Source organism: Phacochoerus africanus, chromosome 15 (genome assembly GCF_016906955.1).
Source record: "Phacochoerus africanus isolate WHEZ1 chromosome 15, ROS_Pafr_v1, whole genome shotgun sequence".
In the NCBI taxonomy this organism is placed as follows: domain Eukaryota; kingdom Metazoa; phylum Chordata; class Mammalia; order Artiodactyla; family Suidae; genus Phacochoerus; species Phacochoerus africanus.
This window is the reverse complement of record NC_062558.1, coordinates 70,645,636-70,668,627: the sequence shown is the minus strand read 5'-3', so window position 1 is coordinate 70,668,627 and position 22,992 is coordinate 70,645,636. Positions and strand designations below refer to the sequence as shown.

Below are 22,992 nucleotides of genomic sequence, written 5' to 3'. Positions count from 1 at the left end.
CGCGGCATATGGAGGTTCCCAGGCTAGGGGTCCAATAGGAGCTGTAGCCACCGGCCTACGCCAGAGCCACAGCAACGCGGGATCCGAGCCGCGTCTGCAACCTACACCACAGCTCACGGCAACGCCGGATCGGTAACCTACTGAGCAAGGGCAGGGACCCAACCCGCAACCTCATGGTTCCTAGTCGTATTCATTAACCACTGCGCCACGACGGGAACTCCCGATCAGGTTCTTTTTGGGTGTGTGTGATAGTAACAAATAAAGATGAAAGAAAGGGAGCTTTCTAAAATGAATTGGAAATGGATTAATCTGTTTTTCTGAGCTAGTTAAGAAAGGGAAGGAAACATTTATTAAACATCAACCAGAAACTATTGTAGGATTTTACCTAAGTAACTTTAACCCTTCAGATTAGAGCTTTTAAAATTTAATTGGGAGTTCCTACTGTGGCACAGTGGGTTAGGAATCCAACTGTGGTAGCTTATGCCACTGCAGAGGCACTGGTTTGATCCCCAGTCCAGTGTAGTGGGTTTTGACCTAGGAAATTCCATATGCCTTGGGTATGTCCATAAAAACAAACATATAAATATTTAATGTGCCTATTAATAACCTAGGGGTCTTGTTAAAAATGCAGATTCTGATTCAGTAGATCTTATATGGGACTGAGATTCTGCAGGTCTAACAAGTTCCCAGGTGATGCTGATGGTGGTAGTTGGCATATGACACTTTGAGCTGTAAGGTTTTACATGGTTCTATGAGGAATGTAATTATGATGATAGTACTGATAATGATAAAGTAGCCAATTAAGCATATACCATCTTATACAAACAGAAGTTCTATAGCTTGGTAACACACTGAGAACAAATAAAAGTGGCAAATTGGGAAATAGTGAAATAACAGAGTTGGGGGAAAAAATGAAAGTAGGTTAAACCTGAATAATAAACTACACTAATGATCTCTAAAAGTGCTCCTTTCCTACTCAGCTAAATTCTAGCTAGGATGGACCTTGTTTACATTAAGACAATATTTTGAGAGAAGACATTTATCTTTTCTATATATCTATAGCACCTCCTGTCAACAGGATGCTTAAAATCAGCAGTTTTCTTCATGCTTTCAATGGTTAGTCTAGCAGGTACCATATGCAAGTGACCTTTTGATAATTATTTAAAAGGTTTGTCAGGAAAGTTTCAAATGCCTGATTCAGGAAAGTCCTACATATGCTCTAGAAGCACTCAGGCTGAAATGTCAGAAAAGCAAGAACTTTCCTTCTGGTTATGTTGGTTACAACACTGCCCCATTCTTAAAATTTGCCATAGGCAGGGCCTCAGAAGCTCAAATCAATACAACATCCAAAGTAACTAAATACTTCAGCTCCAAAAACAAGGGATTTACAAGCACTGAGCTCTGGAAACCTGTCCTCCCAAAAAGAGCAAGGCTGCCATGCTAAGTCTAATGAGGTGAATTACCGTAACAATTCTAAGGCCACTGCCTTGAAAGTGGTGCAAGAGGGACTTCTGAGGACTTTTATGACAAAGCTCTTGCTTTAATCACTGAGCTGAAAAACTGCCCTGGTCTGCTTAGGGAAAGAATTCAAATGTGTTACTACAGAGTAGCCAGTGAGGAATTTATTATCTAGAGGCAATGAGACCATGGGTGTGTTCCTACACTTCGGGGATGATCTGTAAGAAAGAGCATGTTCTCTAATGTTAGGAAAACATCTATATATCTTTTTGAATTATAGTTTTCTCCAGAAATAGGATTGACCTCCTGAGAAGCTGGTTATCAATCCTTGTGCTGGTCGGGCTGGGGGTGGGGGGGACTCTATGATATGCTCTTAAAGTTACCTTTCCTTTGACTCTTTCAGTACAGTAAATTAATCTTATAGAAAGACCTGAGAACATGGTACTCCTCTTTATTTTTTCTGCTTTGAAGAGAATATTAACCCTTTTTTTTGCTGACTTTAATAACATCATAGAAAATACTCCATTTTTCAAATACTCTGAAAAGGGCAATGAATGGGGCCACAAAAGTATGTCTTGAGTTTAATCTTACAATGACTGTTGATAAACTAAGAAAAGTCTGACTTTCAAGGCTAGATGTTCCAATGAATTAAACCCTTGTAAGGACTGGGTTCTGTATTTTCATCTACTTTGTCTTACATTCAGAAATATTTAACCTTGAAAGTTAGTGAATTCCATGCCCTCTGACACAAAGATGTGGTCTGGTCTTTGTTACTGTGATCTCAATACTGTTCTCCATTATTGTTGACCATTCATTTCTGTGATTTGCATAAGTTAATGGTCAGATCAGAATATGTAAGCTGATTTCTACTTATACACATGTGTTGCAGACTTGTTTTTATACCTATTTGTCAATTCAAAGAAATAACTCATGCTTTTGGAAAGTGAAAATGATTTCTATAAAAGAAAAAAACCCCACCAAATACAACTAAATGAGCCATCCATAGTTTTAAATTTCATGTAAGTCTTTTTTTTTTTTTTTGGTAAAAATTGTGTTCTAGGAATTTGCATTGTGGCGCAGCAGAAACAAAGCCACCTAGTATCCATGAGGATACAAGTTCGATCCCTGGCCCCACTCAGTAAGTTAAGGGTCCAGTGTTGCCGTGAGTTCTGGTGTAGTCACATAGGTGGCTCAGATTCCCCGTTGCTGTGGCTGTGGCATAGGGTGGCAGCTGTAGCTCTGATTCAACCCCTAGTGTGGGAACTTCTTCCGTATGTGGGTGCGGCCATAAAAAAGAACAAAAAAAAAGGAATTCCACATGAGATGCTTTGTTTTTAATTTAGTCTTGAGCTTTTGCAATTTATAATTTTCTCTGCTAAATCATATCTTCTATTTTTTTATTACTGGAACCACCATTGAGTAACTCAAGCAAGAGACTTGGGAACTAGCTTTGACTCCTTAATTTTTATCCCTCACATTCAATTGGTCATAATTCTGTGAATTTTGCATGTTAATTGCCCCTCAAATTTTGCTTTTGTTGCTATTATAGCCTCAGCTGATGATGAAGAAATATAGACCTCTCCCTCCCATTCCTCACCTCTGAGGGCTGAAAATGAGGCTAGAAAATCAAAGGAAACATAGCATCTTTTATGTCAAAAAAAAACCACTCATCATAAACATTATGCTTGGCCCACATCATGCAGACCATCCAGTTCTTCCTCATCCATTATGTGAAATGATATTGGCTCTTCAAATAGACCCTGCCAGATGCTAAAAGCCATTGTAAGTTTGTCACCCATATTTCCCCAGAGAATTACCTCCTGTTCAAAGCTTTGTGTCCTGCTACTCAGTCTAATTTACATAGGTCCAATTCCCAGGAAGCAGTAGTACTTTAATCCAGAGTTCTATACATAGCCCAGTGTATTCAAGTCTGTAATTAAAAAACACAGCCTTATTTATCTTTGACTATGCATGTGATGGCTCAGGCAAGGTGAGCACAAAATAAATAGCCCTTTAAACTTAAGAATTTCAGGTCTACATTCAATCAAGAGGGGCTATTTTCCAGTGTAGAGTATCATCATGTCTCCCTAGGGTAATATCCATCTATCAACCAACTCGCTTATAGCTGAGAATTCTGATGGTTTGTTTGTTTTACTTAAGAAGCATCCTCACAAAGAGAGTTCTCCTGAATGTAGGCCATTGCTTCTTCAGTGTGTAATTATTCCAATAAATAGTGCATTACTGTGGTAGTTCACATGCACCAGTGAATATGTTCAGCAATTAAGGACTCCAGGTCCTGGAGAGTGAAATCAACATCCAGAACTTTTACAATCTATAGTGATCAAGAAGTAGTCTTCTTTAATATAGTAGTAAATTTTAAACAATAATGCTTATAATTACTTGAGGGGGAAACATGATCATTTTTTTTTCAGTTTTTAGAATGAAAATGACTTTATCCTCAAATTCTTAGTCTTACTGACTTAAAAAAATCAGGATTTTTAGGGAGTATAATAATACCTTAAGTTTATGTAGCTCATTTATGTTTTCAGGTTACTCGTAATGTGCTCTTCAATTGAGGTCTAAATAATCCTATAGGTTAGATATTGTATTCCAAATTTGACAGATAAAAAAAAAAGATACAAAGATTGAGTTGCCCAAACTATATGTATCTTCTAATTCAAGAAAGGCAACTCTACTTCATTCACAGGGAATTTGTTTGCTTATTTTTTTTTTTTCAGATTATACATATAAGTGATAATATACAACATTTGTCTTTCTCTGACTTACTTTATTATGCATAATGCCCTCTAGGTCCGTCCACATTGTTGCAATTGGCAGAATTTCACATTTTTATGGCTGAATAATATTCCATTGTATTTGTGCAAACATATATATTTATATACTATACTTATATATGGTATACAACGTACTGTGTGTGTGTATGTACATGTATATATATACACATCTTCATCCACTTATCTGTTGATGGACACTTGGATTACTTGGATAACTTGGATTACTTCCATAAACTAGCTATCGTAAATAATGCTACTATGAATATTGGAGTACATGTATCTTTTTAGTTAGTATTTTCACTTTTATGAATATACCCAGGAGTGGAATTGCTTCATTGTATAGTGATTCTATTTTTAGTTTTCTGAGGAATCTCCATACTATTTTCCAAAGTGACTTCACCAATTTATATCCCCACCAATAGTGTACAATGTTCTCTTTTTGCCACATCCTTGCCAACATTTGTTATTTGTGTTCTTTTTGATGGTAGATATTCTGATAGGTGCAAAGTGATATCTGATTATTGTTTAATTTGTAGGGTTTTGTTTTTGTTTGTTTGTTTGTTTGGTTGGGTTTTTTTTTTGCTTTTTAGGTTTGTAACCCATGGCATGTGAAGGTGCCTAGGTTAGGGGTCTAATTGGAGCTACACCTGCTGGCCTGTGCCACAGCCACAGCAACAACAGATCTGTGCCACATCTGTGACCTACACCACAGCTCATGGCAATGAAGGATCCTTAACCCACTGAGTGAGGCCAGGGATCAAACCTGCAACCTCATGGTTCCTAGTCGAATTTGTTTCTGCGGCGCCACAATGAGAACTCCTGTAGTTGTTCTAATAACTATCAATATTGAACATCTTTTGATGTACCTGTTAGCCATCTCCATATGTCTTCCTTGGAAAAATGTCTATTCAGGTCCTCTGCCCATTTTTTTTTTATCTTTTTTGTCCTTTTAGGGCCGCACCTGCGGCATGTGGAGGTTCCAAGGCTAGGGGTCCAATCGGAGCTGTAGCCACCAGCCAACACCACAGCCACAGCAATGCATGATCCAAGCCATGTCTGCAACCTACACTCCAGTTCACAGCAATGCTGGCTCCTTAACTCACTGAGAGAGGCCAGGGATAGAACCCGTATCCTCATGGATGCTAGTAGGGTTCACTAACCACTGAGCCACGACGGGAACTCCTGCCCATTTTTTAATTATGTTGTTTTTTTTGATATTGTGTTGTATGAGCTTTTTATACATTTTGGATATTAACCCTTTATCAGTCATATCATTTACAAATATTTTCTTCCATTCAGTATATTGTCTTTTCATTTTGTCAGTGGTTTCCTTTGCTGTACAAACACTTTCAAGTTTGACTAGGTCCCATTTATTTACTTTTGCTTTTATTTCTATTGACTTAGGAAACATACAAAAAAAAATTGCTATGATTTATGTCAAAGAGTATTCTCCCTGTGTTCTCTTCTACAAATTTTATGGCTTCAGATTTTACTTTGAGGCTTTAATCCATTTTGAGCATTTTTTGTATATGGTGTGAGAAAATGTTTTACTCTCATTCTTTTAAATATAGCTGTCCAGTTTTCCCAGGATCACTTATTGAAGAGACTATCTTTTCTCTATTATATTTTTGCTCCTTTGTTGTAGATTAAATAATTGACCATAGGTGTGTAAGTTTATTTCTGGGCTCGCTATTCTGTTCCTTTGATTTATCTGTCTGCTGTTGTGCCAGTACCATGTCGTTTCGATTACTGTAAGCTTCATAGTATAGCCTGAAGTCAGGGAGCATGATACCTTCAGGTTTGTCCCCTTTTCTCAAGATTGCTTTGATGATTCAGAGTCTTTTGTGGTTCCATATCAATTTTAGGAATATTTGTTCTTGTTCTTAAAAATGTCATGGTTATTTTGATAGGGATGGCATTAAATCTGTAGATTGCTCTGGATCATATGGAAATTTTAGCAATATGAATTCTTCCAACCCAAGGACATGGGTTATCTTTGTATTTCTTTGTATCATCTTCAGTTTCCTTCATCCATGTTTCATAGTTTTCCAAGCATGGATCTTTCACCTTCTTGGTTAAGTTTATTCCTAGGTATTTTATTCTTTCTGATGTGATGTTAAATAGGAATTTTTTTCTTTTTTGGCTTCTCTTTCTGGTAGATCATTATTAGTGCATTCTGACTATTTTTTCTTAATTTTATTTTTATTTTTCCATCTACATGTTGGTAATAAAAGACTTTATATTTATTGTCTCAGGGAAATTTGAATAGATTATAGATCACTCCCTTACTTATCTTGAATGTGTGGTAAAATTGTACAATACTGAATTTCCGTTTTGGATGCCTTCTTATTTTCCTTTTCTGGCCTCTAGCTGCATAATTCAAATCTGAAGAACTAGAAAAAAATGGCAAGTCTTTGAGATCTCAATTCAATGGGGAAAATGCCATTTTAATATTTACCTTTCCCTAACTCTAATTATTGCTAACATTGACATTGGGTATATAAATAGGGAAATCCTGGTGATCAGTCCATTGACAGATGTTCCTCAACTTGGCATGGGCCTTGAAATATCAACACATTTTTTAGTTGAATACAGACCTTATCATTGCCACTATTTTTATCCTGTGATTCTAGTATTTAGTTATAAGAAAACCCATGAAATTAAAAAAAATCACTTTATATACTAGTATTAGAGTTCCTTAAAAGGATGCATTTATTCACTCAGGAAAAGGCTTTATTAAATGTGTACGTCCACCAAGTAGAAAGAACTGTAGACTGGAGCCTCAGTTATATGGGAAGGGGGTTCTACTTGACACTTTCTATAGTCCCTGGAGAAATAACATTGAAAATGATGTGTAGATCATACATTTATCAAATGAACTCAATGTTCAGTCTAATGAGCATCCCATTACATAGTGAGATAAATACTCAAGAGGAAAAGGACATTGCTTTATGGGAGTGTACATTCAAGAAACCTGATATTTGATACAGCTTCCCTGAGGAAGTTATGCTTGATATGAGCTCTATTAGATGAATTAGAGTTATCTAGAAAGAGGTAGAAATTTAGGGGGACTGATAGTAAATGATGCTAGAAACATAAAAATTTGTCAAATATGTCAGGGCTTTAGGCCAAAGTAAGTACTTTTGGATTTGTCCTCAGATAAAAAGCAAGATGGGAACTTCATGAAATTTGTAATTTGGAAATATCAGTTTGTAGAGAGTGGCTTTGAAGAAGGTTAAAATTACCTCAGTTGTAGCATTGGGAGATAATGATAACATAGAGGAGGCTTGTGTCAATGGACATACTGCCAAGAAAACCAAAATGGTAGGTCAAGGACATTAAGGAACTTTCTCTTCAAGGAACCCATTAGAGGGAGAGAGAAAGTCAGACAAAAGCAATTAGAAAGAGAGAGAAAGTTGTCTTGACCATTTTAACGCAATTTATACCGTATACCTTATATACTTATCTTCCTAACACATCTTGAGAGCTCAGGGAAATGCTTTATATGATCTAGATTTTATATATCTGTTAGCCTTTATTAGGTATGTGTACATGACCTTTATTCCTTAACACTCTTAAAGTATTTTCTGAATTTGTCCTATTTTTTGGTACTTTACATAAAAAGTAGATAAATACCAAATATGCTTTGACAACTAAAATAGTTAAATTTCCTCTTGTTGCATGAACTCATTTCACTTCATAGTTTTAGGTAAGACCAAATTGAAATTCCAAATGTGTGCAGAAAATGTCTAATCTCTAGCATTCAGACATTGCAAATATAAGCTTTTTCTTTCTTTTTAAATTTTGCCAACCTTTTATTATAAAACACATTTTGGCAATTAACAAATCTAGCATTTGCCTTTATATTTATATGGAATTGGATGATTCATTAAAAGGAACTTTGTAATGTATCTGACATAAAATTCCTTTTTTTTTCCAAAAAAAAAAAGGGATTTATTTATTTGGCAAAGATATCAAATTCACTTTTAATTCCTCCACTTGAACACAAATGATTTGAAAGATAATAGGTATTTCTTTTACTCAAAATTCTAAATGTATTAAATACTTGAGTGGTAGATTATAATGGATCCAAAAGTCTGTTGTTTCTTCATTTTCATCAATAAAGTATTTTCCATTACTTTAATTTGTAATATACAATATTGGTTTCAGAATTTTTTTCTCTTTTAAAGAAAATTTTCTGTTATTTTAGTTTTATATTACAGGTAAATCATAAAAGTATAGTGTTCCTGTAGATACAGTTTTTGTTTTTTTTTTAAATTTATGTTTGTTCAACCAAGGGACATTTTTGTAATTAACGTATCAATGATTGTTGAACCTATCAAAATTATAAATTTTGTGTGTCTGTGTATTTGTATATATAGTAAATTCCTGAAGTATTCTTTGTATTTTTTCCAAAATTATCTTCATGGAACCAAACATTCATAAAATGTCAAAGTCTGTGCTAAGTGAGTATTAGTAGTTTTATTTAGTTAACCTAATTTAATTCCTCCAACAACCTTTGAAAAAGTAATTTTTTATAACCACTACAGATAAGGGGTTGAGGCTCAAAGAGTAAGAAATTGATCTAAAATCGTACAAAATTTTAATAATGGAGATGGATTAAAATGTGGGCTTATACCCCAAATTCCATTTTCATTTGTCTTTATAGATGAATATATAACCTACTTATTGTTATTTTATGCCAACTGATTCATTTGATATTCTTTTTCTTGCTCATTTATTATTTATTAGATTGTACTGTCTTAATAGTGTAGAAGACCAGAAAACAGTATTCTGATTTTCATGTAAAATAATTGCCTTTTAAAGACCTTCTAAGGTGCATTACATTTTCCATAACCTAAGTAATCCTAGGTTGTATTTTTCATCTTTTTTTTAGCAGTATGGATTAAGATATACAAAACCTTATATTGGAATATATGTAAAAGAAATGTATAGACTTTCATAGAATGCCATTTATTCCCAAAAATCAGCTTTGCTTCCCTCCCTTTTTAACAATTTCTTTTCAGCCCTAGAGTAGGTTATCTCAGCTTCTTGTCTATGTGTATCCAAAGGCAAGTTAAAGCCTCATGAAAAAATTCATGTGACTAGATATACTGTGTTTGGATCATCCCTTCATGGAGGAAAGAGTTTACAACATTGTTAGGCCAAAGTTGAATCCAATCTAATCATTTATAAACCTATGAGACTCCATGACAAGCTATGTCTTTTCAGCACCATCCCTCCCCAGCCTCCAAATACTTTTATTATTTAACATAAAGATGTGATTATGGAGATTCTTGATGACAAATATTACATGGTTTACTCTAAAATGCAAGGATAAGTTCCCATAAATGAAGTATAATATGAAATAAAACCAAAAAGAAAAAGTCATCAAAAACAAAGGAAATACAGAAAAAACAATGTAGAAAGTGAGAAACATTTGGTAGGAGAACGTGATTTAAGCAAGTATGAAAAGAATGCACACAATTGGAGCCTTGAATTTGATGCCATTGCCGTAGTTTCTATGATTCCAAAATTATGTCAGTGTTACCAATTAAAGTGGGTGTCCTATAAATTCCTCTCACATACTGCCTTAGATGTATTTGAGGTATCATATATCTAGCTATTTTAATTTTCTCTACATGCCATGACACTGAGGTAATCAGACCTATAGGTACTCACACATAACTCATCGTTTTTAATCCACAAAGTGCTTTTGTTATATTCACTATGATTTTTAAGATTATTTGTATCAATGCCAATACTGAAATATCTCTGAGGAAAATTAAATTACATAGATTTATTTCCACTTTTAAAGTAACAGTTTTCAGGAATCTTTCAGGAGAAGTACATACATCTGATGATAGCATTAAGTCTGTGTTCAAATCTGAAAGAAACGGAAAGGTAACAGCTAACTCAAACACGACCCCCAACCCCTACCCCAGGGCAGACTTGCCTGTAATTTCTGAGAAAATGAGTCCTGTGAGAGTTACTTTGACTTTTCTGTGTACATAAAATTGGTTTGGAGCAAGGTGAAACTCTAATTTAAGCCTCTTGCCTTACAATCTAGATTTCTCTTATAACTGCATAAATTATTCAATCTCTCTATTCCTTCATTGTCTGACCAGTAAAATGGGAATATGGTAGGGCATTCCTTTTTTTTAGGTCCACGCCCATGGCACATGGAAGTTCCCAGGCTAGGGGTTGAATCAAAGCTGCAGCTGCCAGCCACAGCCACAGCAATGTGGGATCCTTAAACCACCAAGTGAGGACAGGGATTGAACCAGCCAGGGATCAAACCTGCTTATTCATGGACATTATGTCAGATTCTTAACTGCTGAGACACAATGGAAACTCCCCATTTTCTTCTTTATGTTCTTATTTTTAATCTTTCTTCCTTCCTTCTTTCTTTCTGATGCACACTGCTTATCAACTCAAATAACAATAACTTATTTTGTAATGTCACTTTTTATAGAGAAACTAAGTGGATGAGAACATCATCCTTTTATGACATAACATGATTCTAAATTTTAAGATACTATTTCATAAGAGAACTGACTGAGAAGGTGATTCACAGGGTCAAGGGCGATTCTGACATGGATATATCTCAACCATAATCTAAAGAAAGATGCCTTTGAAAGCAACATCATTCATTTCAGATTTCAATCACCTTTAGTCTTGCATGAAGAGGATTTAAGAATAGTTTCCACCTGCTGCCTAGCTATGTATCTAAAATGCTAGGAGTATGACATTGGGATGAAGGTTTCTTCTGCCTTAAAGAGGGTTTGCTCATCTTCTCACTTTTGTCTGCTTTTCAATTTAAGCTGAATATCATGAGTCAAGTAGGATAAAGTTTTCTCATAGTGTGCAGTGTTGAGTCAAATCAGTTGGATTAGCCACAGAATTAAAAATGTTCTTATGAAATATAACCTGCCTTATACTCATGATTCTATATCCCCACTGAGGGATCTGCACGAGTACTTTAAAAGTATGCTGAGTGTGAAGACATAATGTCAGCATAACCGCATGTGTGCACAGTTGTTCAATTATAGGAAGGATGAAACATTAGAAACCAGAGCCTCTGCAGTGTACACAAACATACCTTGTAAGTTAGTAGGTTAATAAAATTCTAAAACTAAAGTCCAGGAATACTGCAGTTATTACTTCTAAAGGTAGTGTTTGTTTCCTTAAAATTCAATGTGTTTCTCTTTCATAACAAAAAAAAAAATAAGAGAATATCAACATATGATTTTTCAAGCAACTTTCTCCCCTCCTTTACCCCCAATAATTTCTTGAAGTCATGTGAGTAAGGCACAGCCTTTAGATCACTGAGGAGGAAATATTCTTTTTATTGTTGCCATTATATTTTGGTGAAATCTGAATCCTATATCCCATATTCTGCTATACCAATGAGTCCTGTTTTCCAAAAGTCCTTATTATTCTCAACTCTCCTATAGCATTTGACCTTTCAAAAAGATTTTCTTCCTCATCTTGACTCTTTAATACCTTACCTTTCTACCTCTGTGATGATTCTTTCTCTCATTTTTATCACTTGCACGTTATCTTTTCTTCATACATGTTGGTACTTTCCAAAATTGTGTTCTCTCCTCCCTCATTCCATTGTCTTTGGTTTTCTTGCAACTTGATTACCATCTCCTCTCTGGTGAACATTCCCCAGGAGGTGGGATTAGGCTCTACCTTGCTTCCAAGTCATCATTGCTCAGGTTATTGCCTTTTCCTAAATGGATATCACCTTGTACAGATTCAGTCCTTAGAAACATCTCTTTTTTTAATGAAGCTGAGTACCTCTCCCATGTGTTTTAGGGCATCTTTCACTTGCCCTTCCAATATCTCTGACATTAGAGCACTTACATGTTGCAGTGGTTCTCAAAATGGGAGTCCCAGACCAGTAGTAGCACTATCACCTGGGAACGTGTTAGAAATGCAAACTCTCAGGCCCCCAAAGAACACCAACTGAATCAGAAACTCCAGGGTGTGGTCCAGAAATCTGTTTTAACAAGCCCTCCAAGGTGATTCTGATACAGCCTAAAGTCTGAGAATCACTGGAATGCTGTAATTTCCTGGCTTTTGGCTAATTCCCCTTCTAGATTATGGGCTGTTTTAGAAACTATGGTAGAATCTTTTTCATTGTCCTGTCCTTAGTATGTACTGTAGAATCTGACACATTGCTGCTGCACAGTACTAATTTCTTTCAATGCATGAACAAATAAATGCCAAAATGAATGACAACTTTTTTATGAGCCCCAATTTCACATCTCTGATTGGCTACTAGATGATGAGTATACAGAGCCGAGATTATGGAGAGCCAACCTCTGTAATAGGAAAGCTGACATCTAATAGCATTCATTAACAATGTGCTCCAAAACTGTTGCACACATCTGCTTCTACAACTCTGACTGACTCTTTAACTCTCAGATGGCTCATTTTCTGTCAGTACCATAATCTTTCTCTTCATTACTCATGGAAAGACCTTAGATTTCACCTTTCTTGGAAGAATAAATTCATATACTATGAATATACAATTAAAACATATTCACTGTAGAAAACCTAAAAAAAGTAAGTTATGCAAAATCAAATAAAAAGCACTGGAAATTCTACCACACTGAGGAAACCAATGTTACTTGTCGCATAGATTATCTAACTTTCAGCTCTAGCATATTTGCTAGAAGTGGCATTCACCATGTTGTGTAATCTGCTGTTATTATAGTTTCATGGATAGAATTCCATGTCCTTGAGCATTGTTTTCCACAGATTAATTGTCTACATGATATTTTTGGCAATGATTGATCTATCTTCATCTTCCTTTAAATTACTGAAAGTCCTTTCAAAACTTTTTCATTTACCTCCACGTTTTCAGCAGAAGCTTTCTTACTCCTGTTACCCATTGCAATAGCTTCCTTTTCCAAATTAATTTTTCTAAAGTATAGCTCTAAGCAAATCACTCCAAAGTTAAAATGGCTCTCCAGTACCTTTCAAATAAGGCCACAGTTCTGAGCAGTCAAGGGCTTCTTACACATGCAGGCTCTAGGTGAGACTACTCATAATTTTCATGGCATTTCCCCTGTTTTGTCACCTTTTGGGTATTGCCACTTCTCCGTCCCCAAACTGTTTCGATTCATTATTTTACTCCATTTCAATGTGAGAACCTTGCTAAAATTGCAAACTCCCCATCCCTCACTGTCATTCTACTCCTTACCCTCCATCTCTCCTGTTTTTTCTCCTTGGTTCTTAGAACCATCAAACAGATATTTAACCTGCTAACTGCCTGTCTCCCCTAACTGGAATGTAAGCTCTGTGAAGACACTGAATTCTTCCTCTCTTGACCATTGCTATAGTCCTAAAACCAAGAGCAGTCCTTGGTATATTAAAAAAAAAGAAAAAAAAAGAGAGAAAGAAAAGAAAAGAAAAAAGAAAAGAGAAAGAAAAGAAAAGAAACAAAAAAGACCCACTCAGAATATATTTGAAATATTGTATGGTGAATGGATGCATAAAAAAATGAATGGGTAGATAATGAGTATCTACTGGTAAAATTCTTCAAGTCCTCAAAGCTGCTATTATAATTTGCATATAGTGGGATATTTGTTACCTACTTGCACAATACAAATCCAAATGATCTGTTAAATGTTACTCTTTCCTGAAAATTTTTCTTAGAACTTCTGTTGAAGGTGATCTCTCTGCTCTCTAAAGACAATCCATCCTTATTTGTCATTATGGTATGTACTGCATACCAAACTGAGCTACAGTTACATGTTGCCCTTCCCATGAAGTAATATACAACCTACTTAAAGATAGATACCAATTATCTTTGTATCTCTTATAGTTCTTACTGCATTGATGCTTAATAAACAGTTCTAAAATTAACTAAATTATTAACCAAATATAAAATTATTACCAAAAGCAAAGGAGTTATCCGTGGGGGCATTTTATGTGTTGTTAATGATGAACATATCTTTTTTTTAAAGGATACCTATGGTAACTATTCCCAAATAAATCACTATGTGAACATTCTATACCTTCACAGATTATTAATGCTGCCCTTGCTTTGGCTGCAAGGCCCAAAAGTCAAGTGGTCAAAAAAACCATGGAAATGTACAAGCGCACATGGGAGAATCATATCCATGTCCTCACTGAAGCTGTTGATGACATTACAAGCATTGATGACTTCCTTGCTGTGTCTGGTATGTGTTTAATCTTTTAATATACACATTTGCTCTTTTTTCTGAATTAGGATAATATTAAATATAATTAATCTTAGGAAATATTATGAGACTCTTTAGAAACAAAAGCCTTTCTGGAAGCAAAGCGCTGCTACATATGATCTACTCCAGGATGATGAACCTCATGCCTTGTAATCCATACAATTCAGCACACTATTTCTAGAAGAAATTGCTATTCACGGGTGAAGCGTGATCAAAAATAGTAGCTGAAAATCTCAGTCATGTCCTGGATTTTCAAGTGAATTGTCATTTCCCCCACTTTAATATACTTATATCTATTTATTTCGCTGTACTTTTTTTCCAACCAAATTTTTCTCCACTCAGAAAAACAATATATATTTACGGGAAAACTCTTCATTGATTTGAAATATAATATGTACTTCAACTACAATTATGTGTATTTTAATAGTGGTGATCTGAAATCAAATAAACAAGTCTAAAAATCTAGCTACATCAATAAGAGACAGGTTTGAGATGCCATGTCTAACCCAGATGATTCTTTCATCACATTTTAGAAGAGCAGCCCACAAGACTATAGAATTATTCTCTTAAAGTCATATCCTCAGAACATAACTCGAATTTTGATTATAGTGAAAGCAAAGAAGTAAATACTTTTTTTTTAATTTTAATTTTTATGGCTACACCCGTGGCATATGGAAGTTCCCAGGCCAGGGGTTGAATCCAAGCTGCAGCTGCAACCTGTGCCATAGCTGTTGCAACTCTGGATCCTTTAACCCACTGAGCTGGGTTGGGCACTGAACCCACACCTACACAGTGACCTGAGCCGCTGCAGTTGGATTCTTAACCCACTGTGCCATAGTAAGAACTCCAAAACTAAGTACTTTTTAATTCTTTTAACAATTAAGCTTCTCCTTTAAATTATATACTTTTTTTCTGAGAGAGAGATTTTCTTGGAATATGATAAGATTCATTTTTTAGAAAATACAAATTCCCATGGATATTCAGCATCACTTTATCTTTTTGAAAATTTCTTGATTATATTTTTGTCTACCCTATTGATTTCATTACTTTCATAAATGTATACTTTCTCATCCTGAATAATAGTTTCAGAAACCTAATGTATTTTCAAAACACTCTAATGAAAAGAAAATATGTACTCATTAACTATTTTAAAATTGCTTTATCTCTTTGGAGCTAAAACTTTGAAAATAAAAGAAAATGAACAGGAGAAATATTAATATCCCTTGATACCATTATATATAATTTATTTCCATTGAGTATATTTATATATATGTATATATAAATTTATGTTTTAAAATAATTGTCTCAAATATTGCTTTTTTACATGTAATAGTTGGCTGAATTTTCCCGATTATTATATTTTCTTTCAAAAAATCATTCATCTTCTCTTCTTTCATTATCATTTAGATAATTTTTAACTATTATAGGCAATGCTGTGTTAAGCATATTTTTATCTGTTTGCTATCTTCTTAGTATAGACTTTGCAAGGTGAATCCAGTAAACATATTGTGTCAGTCTTGTAATTTCGTTGTTAAATGCTAGGTTCTCTTTTTTAGTTGGTTCTTTTGGTTGCAAGGCAAAGAAACCTGTTAACACTTGATATAAAACTAGCTTGTTATAAGCAAGCTGATCACATAGTAGGGGGAATCTCCTCGGCATACAACTACAAGAGGTATAATTGGCCAGACCTTACATGTTTAGAGCTGTGAGGAACCTGGGATCTAAGCAGCAATGTGAGTCCTCAGAGCAGGAGCTCATGGTTTTCTTTTTAGTGCTGGATGAACCTGACCTAGCAAACTTCTGAGTCTGTTACTTTCTGTGAAAAACTGGCACTTAAGAATGTTTTATTTGCGTGTAAAAGAAAACTCATATGAAATTTGCATAGATAACAAAACCTTTTAATTATCTTATGCGACTAGATGTTTAAGATAGTTGATTCTAGACATATGAGCCCTATCATACCAGAAGACTTGGATAGGAAGAGTTCCTATATGTGAGGAGAATTATCTTATCACTAACATTTTAGCATTGCCACTACAGGGTAGTAATAAAAGTGGATTAATATTTAATGTGTTTCATTATTGTTTTTAAATTCTCTACTAACAGTGAACTCCATGATTATCTATATCTGGAGTGTACTGTTCTTACTTTCTTGCCCTTTGGTTGCCAGGTTGATTGTTGTTTCTTAATGACCTATGTAGACATCTCTGGATTTCTATTGACCTTCCCTCATGGTTGCATCTCAAAGCATTACACAATATCACTTAAAACAGCAAGGCTTTACCTTATCAAGGAGGAAGTCTTTCCCTGATGCCTCCCATCAGATTTTTTTCTCTTGTCATGATCAGAATTTGGTCCTGTACTTATTCCTGGACCAATTGATGGCAAAAGGAATTGGGATTTCCATGATGGGCTTAGAGTGCTGATAAGTGGTTATCAAGTAACCAGGGCCAGAGAGAATAGCAGTCATAATTTGTAGCACTTGCTGACTTCTCTGATATAAACATCCCAACTCTGGCAGATTTCCAGCTACCACTGAACCCTGAATTGGGACTTGTGAACCAATATAAACTTATCCTTGCAGACCAATGGGCTTAAACCAATTAAAATTCAACGCTTCTGACTAGTCACTTACTATATGAACAAAATCAGAGATTTTATCCATAGAAACGAATAGCTGTTGACTAGAGAAAAAAAAAATGTGTTTGCCTAAAAACTTTAATGGCATCCACTGCTTTATCAAGTTTCTGTATCATCATAAACTTACCCTCTGATAAGTTAGAATGAGCTCCAGTGATGTTTCCTTATTACATCGTAACTTTTCAACATCTGTTCCCATAGATAATGGCTTCTCCTCTCAGAATCTTCCCAGTCAAATAGATGAGAAATAATCTGTCTGGCCCTGTGCATCTTTTTCATACCAGACCAGAAGTCCAAAGTCCAACCAATAGATGGATTACTTATTCTCAGATAGCTAACCATGATCACAATCTGGCACCTTTTGTGTGGGACATATTTTCTTATAAGAAGTTACATGCATGATCAGCAGTGAACTTCATCTCTGGTACTACTTTACAATATATTTTTTTTTTTAGAATATGCTACTTGGATTTGCAGGCTTCTAGTTTCTCTGTTTGCCAGGTGGAATGACTGACAAGTTAGTTCATAGGATAACAGAATTATGGATTGCCTTGAGAGTATTATGCTTTCACATTTCTTAAAAACATTTCATCTTTGTCTTGGGCTTCTTTCAGTAGTTGATAGCATGATCATTTTTTTTTTTGTATAAGGATAAAAATAGGGGTCCTGAAAAGTTTTTCACTTTCCCCTGAGTCAGTTGTGAAAATTTGTGGATTCTCAGAACATCAGTTCTCCATATTAAAATATAAACAAAAATTAAAGCCTAAAATCAGTGAGAAAATATTCTGGGACTTTGTTATTTTCTTGTCATTAGCAAAGGTAGGGATCACATTAGTAAAATGTTTGCCTTTGATAAAGTTTTAGCATGATTAGATCATCTAATATTGACTAGTAGCTCTTGGAATAATGGCATTGTCTAATAACAAATGTCTTATTTATCATATTTCCAAGTATATATATATATATATATATATATATACACATATATATATATATCATTAGTGATTTTAAATATAATCATCAACATTCTCATGACACAGAAGTCAAAATACCAACTTTCAAGTCATTTGTTTCCTGCTCTATGTAGACTATTCCAAACATAAGTGCAATCAGTTCTTTCTTGAAAATCATAAGGAATATAGCTACCTCACACATTTATTTTGTATTTGAAACTTTTATGTGTAAAAATAAAATGAAACAGTGAACCAAACCTACTTCCCAAAGCAGAGTTTGTTTGGCAAACTGTTCTCTGACATTTTGTTGTCCAAAAGAGGCTCTTTTTAGTTTAATGTTATTTATGTAATACTGTCAGTGTCATCTGGCAAGTAATTAGAAAAAACCTCCAAAATGCATTGGTCCCCAAACTTTTTGTCTTATCACTGACTGAAGGACTTATCCCCATACCACTCACTGTTCTTTTTTGTCCCTATCTGAAAATAAATACAGCAAAACACCTGTCAGAAAGTAGCTGGTCTACAGATCCTTTGACAACAAGGTCTGTCTTATGTATAGATCGAAGATGTGTATATGTGATAAGATTTGAGAACTCTATTTTTCCAGCCTATTGTAGTGGCTGGAATCCCCAGTATTAGTTATCCATGTGCATAGAGAAATATTTAAGATCTTTAAAAGACAAATTTGGAAGAGGAAACATATTAACACATGGGTCAACTTTTTGAACTAGATCATTAATTGACTCTTAGTGAGCCATAATCCCAAGGAATTGAATTTAGAATTAAACCTTAATAGAGAAGGGAATAACTTGAACCATAAGAGCTACTGAACAATAACTAAGAGTTGATTAAGTTACCTGTGTTTCACTTATTCATTCATTCATTCATTCATTAAATACTTATTGTATAATTTTAAGTGCTAAACCTCAGGAAAGGTCCTGGAGATTAAACAATGAGTAAAAGTTAGTGGAATAGATAACTTTGAAGAGAGGTGTGATGATGGAGATTATTGGAGAGAGGGAACCACAAGAGGAATGGAGGAAGCCACTGACAATGGTTTGGAATTTCCTAAATGAGAGATTGGCTACTTGCTGAATATAATTAGCACTATTGCTCCTTTACTGTAAAAGGTTTTCTCATTTTAAAGATAACATTATATGGAGTTTCAGTGTATTATAGCGTTGGAGGATGCTTGAAGACTTTCCTTATTCCATGGCCTGCATTTCTCTGTGATGTGTCTATTTTTCTCTGTGTCCATTGCTATCATTTCAGTTCAAGCCACTATCTCTTACTTGAATTGTCATGCAATCTTTCTAATTGACCCTCCTGCTTCCAAAGTTTTGCTTGAAGTTCCTCAATAGGTATTTGCCTAATGAAAATAAAAGTATTTATTTCCTTTTCTATTTTGTACAAGATTAATTTGGGGGATTTATATCTTAAGCTTTCATTAAATGTGTTCTGCCTTACAATGAATATTTTAAAAAATATTCAAATTATGAGAAGTAACTTTAAGCATTAATCATTAGAATGTTCTATGACCTTGACTTAGTGACACAAATATCATTCTGATATTGCCATAAAAAATGCCCTAACAAAGGCCTCTGTGTTCATGAAATTGTTGTTAACTTGATCTTTGGCTTTTACAAAGTTGTATCTGAATCCTCTGACAAGGAAAATAAAAATAGATTTTCTTTCCCTTCATAAGTTAATACTATGTAAATACATAATAATAGTATCAAGATCCAAATTTTAAATTAATTGCACACAAATTAAGCCTTAAATAAATCTCATATAATGTTTATGGGATAGGTGTTTGGATAAAAAAATGACCCCTAGTGCATATCTATGCAATTATAAATTATGTAATATATTATAACCACATATCTATTATCATACATTCTCTTACATATCTCTTCAACATATATCTACTTGAAATTTTAATTGATATAAGGCACCAACACATAAAATACATTTTTTTAAACTGAAATTTAAAATTATATTCTATAAAAATGAATTTTGATAAAAGTGTATTGAATATCAACTATGTACAAGGCAGTATACTGGGAAATGGAGGAGGATTCAAAGAAGGAAAAGGCACAATGTTTGCTTCCAGGGAACTCATAATCTAGTGTATATAAGACAGATTCTGAAGGGTTATAATAGTCATATAAACAAAATGCCCCGTGAGTAATGCTGCTGGAGTGTCAAGCTATTGAGGGAAGCATTTTTAAGGAGATAGTGGTTGAGCTTAATTGTTGAATCAAACCTTGAAATAATATACCAGAAAGAGAGAAATGCATGTGAAAGTGCATAATTGGTTTGAGGAATAGCAAGTTGGCTAGTATTATAGGAACAGAAGGTATATCTGGATTTGTACTGGACTCAAAAAGTCAACAAGTGACATTACATGCAGCTGTGAACATTTGTAAATGTAAATTGTCTAAAATTTTGTCAGTATCTTTAGTATTTCAGAACACTAACTCTAGATGCTGAAAAATGTTCTTATAGAAGTACACAGTATAGTGCTAAATAATACTTTAATTGCTCTTAAAAGTGAAAATAAAGTAAGCCCAACTTTTCCTTCACTCTCTTTACCCTGCCTCCAAGAAATGAAAACATAAGACTGACACATACATCTACATAACAATAGGAAGATGAGGTCAGAGCCAGACTGATGACTTACACCTAGCTAAGGCTGAATAACCAGGTGTGCATTAATGAGAAAATAAGCTTCTCCTTGGTGTGCCCTGATGGCCCAGCAGTTAAGGATCCAGCATTGTCACTGCTGTGGCTAGGATCACTAGCTCTGGCTAGGATCACTAGCCATCGTGAGGATTCGATCCCTGCTTCATGCCATGGTACAGCAAATAAATACATACATTACATATATATATATATATACACATACTCCTCATCAGAATAGTCCAGTGATGACTTGGAGCCAGGCTATTCTAAACCGTGGGCTAAAAACCACTGGCTAAAATAGAGACAGTATTCTTGTGGTTATAGGTGTTTTCCTCTGGGTCCTCTGTGATTACATTTTCATGTGATGGTATATAGCTCAGGCACTGTAAAAACTCAGAAAAATTATACACACGGCTTTATATAAGTCATGGGAAGTTGGGGAGAAAGTGTGCTTTTAAAAATAACTGAATAGGCTCCCACCAAATAATCCATTATTGCTCTGGCAATAATTATGTTTTGAATTACTGCCTGAACTTAGATGACTGAAGGGTAGTTTGGGCATGTGAACTGGAACTTAGCATACATGATTCCATGGACTAACAGACAAATTCACTCAAAATGCTCTCATTTGAATCAACAGTTAAGTATACTGCAGGATCACTATTTAAATATTATAAATTAGATCTTTAGGAAAGTCATAATTAGAAGTTATTTTTTTTGATTTTCTCAAAATCAGTCAGATTTTAGAATTTTTACCAGAACTTTAAGATAGAGCTCTAGGAATCATCAATAATATTGCTGATGAAATAAACAGCACAAAGGGCTTATATTTTAAATTTATATGAACAGATAAAAAAATTTCCCAAGTTCTATAGATGCACCAGCTATGTACTTATAAGGGCTCTGATGAAACAGATCTTTAATAAAGGATTTGCTTAAAATTGTCTAGTGAGTATATGTACATTATTAATAACCATATCATTTGCTGTAGCCAGACACATTGACAGAAAATTTTAACAAAGAAGAGAATCAAAGTGAGTCTCATAATTTCATTATTTCTGGGCAGTGTTTCAACTCTAAGCACATGCATTTGATCAGTGTAATATGGATGATAAAAAAATTCTTGATATGTTAAATCCTATGGACATTTTATAGGTCAGACAAGATATTAGAAGGGAAGTTTGTCATACAACACCCACTCCTGACCCCCACCATAGCTAATGAGTCCAAGAGCTACTCTTTTTTAAATTTGTATTATTATTTTTTTTCTGGCTGCTCCCTCAATGTATGGAAGTTCCTAAGCCAATGACTGAATCTGAGCCACAGGTGCAACTTACATCTCAGCTGAGGCAACCCCAGATTGTTTAACCCATTGCACTGGGCTGGGGATCAAACTCACACCTCCATGGTGACTGGAGCTGCTGAGTCAGTTCTTAACTCACTATGCCACAGCAGAAACTCCCCTAAGAGGTGCTCTGGAGCATTCTGAAAAGACTTCAACTAGAGATAAAGGGTGCTGAAAAAGTAGGCTGATTGTTCCCTACATGCTTTCCAAATATCTTCCTCCAGACCTGGATTAAAGCATGCCCCCTACTACCCAGGTGGGTGTAGATTACAGGTTAAGAACCCAACTAGTATCCATGAGGATGTGGATTCGATCACTGGCCTTGCTCAGTGGGTTAAGGATCTGGTACAAGCTGTGTCATACATTGCAGATGCAACTTGGATCCCAAGTTGCTGTGGCTGTGGCTGGCAGCTGCAGCTCTGATTCAACCCCTAGCCCAGGAACTTCCATATGCCCCAGGTACAGTCCCCCCAAATTAATTTAAAAAAAAAAAAAGATGAGTTCTCGTCGTGGCGCAGTGGTTAACGAATCCGACTAGGAACCATGAGGTTGTGGGTTCGGTCCCTGGCCTTGCTCAGTGGGTTAATGATCCGGCGTTGCCGTGAGCTGTGGTATAGGTCGCAGACTCGGCTCGGATCCCGCATTGCTGTGGCTCTGGCGTAGGCCAGGGGCTACAGCTCTGATTCGACCCCTAGCCTGGGAACCTCCATATGCCTCGGGAGCGGCCCAAGAAATAACAACAACAACAACAACAAAAAGACAAAAGACAAAATAAATAAATAAATAAATAAATAAATAATGAGAATAAAGTCTGATGAAAATCAGACTCTATTATTTTCTAAGATAGATTATTTTCTATATTTTATTACAATTTCTACATTTCTTAAACTTCTATA

The 22,992-nt window shown here is 35.0% G+C and overlaps 1 protein-coding gene across 1 annotated transcript in view; it reads left to right on the top strand.

Moving 5' to 3' along the window:
* Window positions 1-22,992, top strand: part of LOC125116320 (catenin alpha-3) — a gene marked incomplete at its 5' end in the record, with an annotated part of 829,627 nt that overhangs the window by 233,071 nt on the left and 573,564 nt on the right. Inside the window, one exon of the mRNA XM_047761436.1 lies at window positions 14,296-14,452. Within this exon, the coding sequence (XP_047617392.1) occupies window positions 14,296-14,452 (157 nt within the window). The remainder of the gene's footprint in view (window positions 1-14,295; window positions 14,453-22,992) is intronic.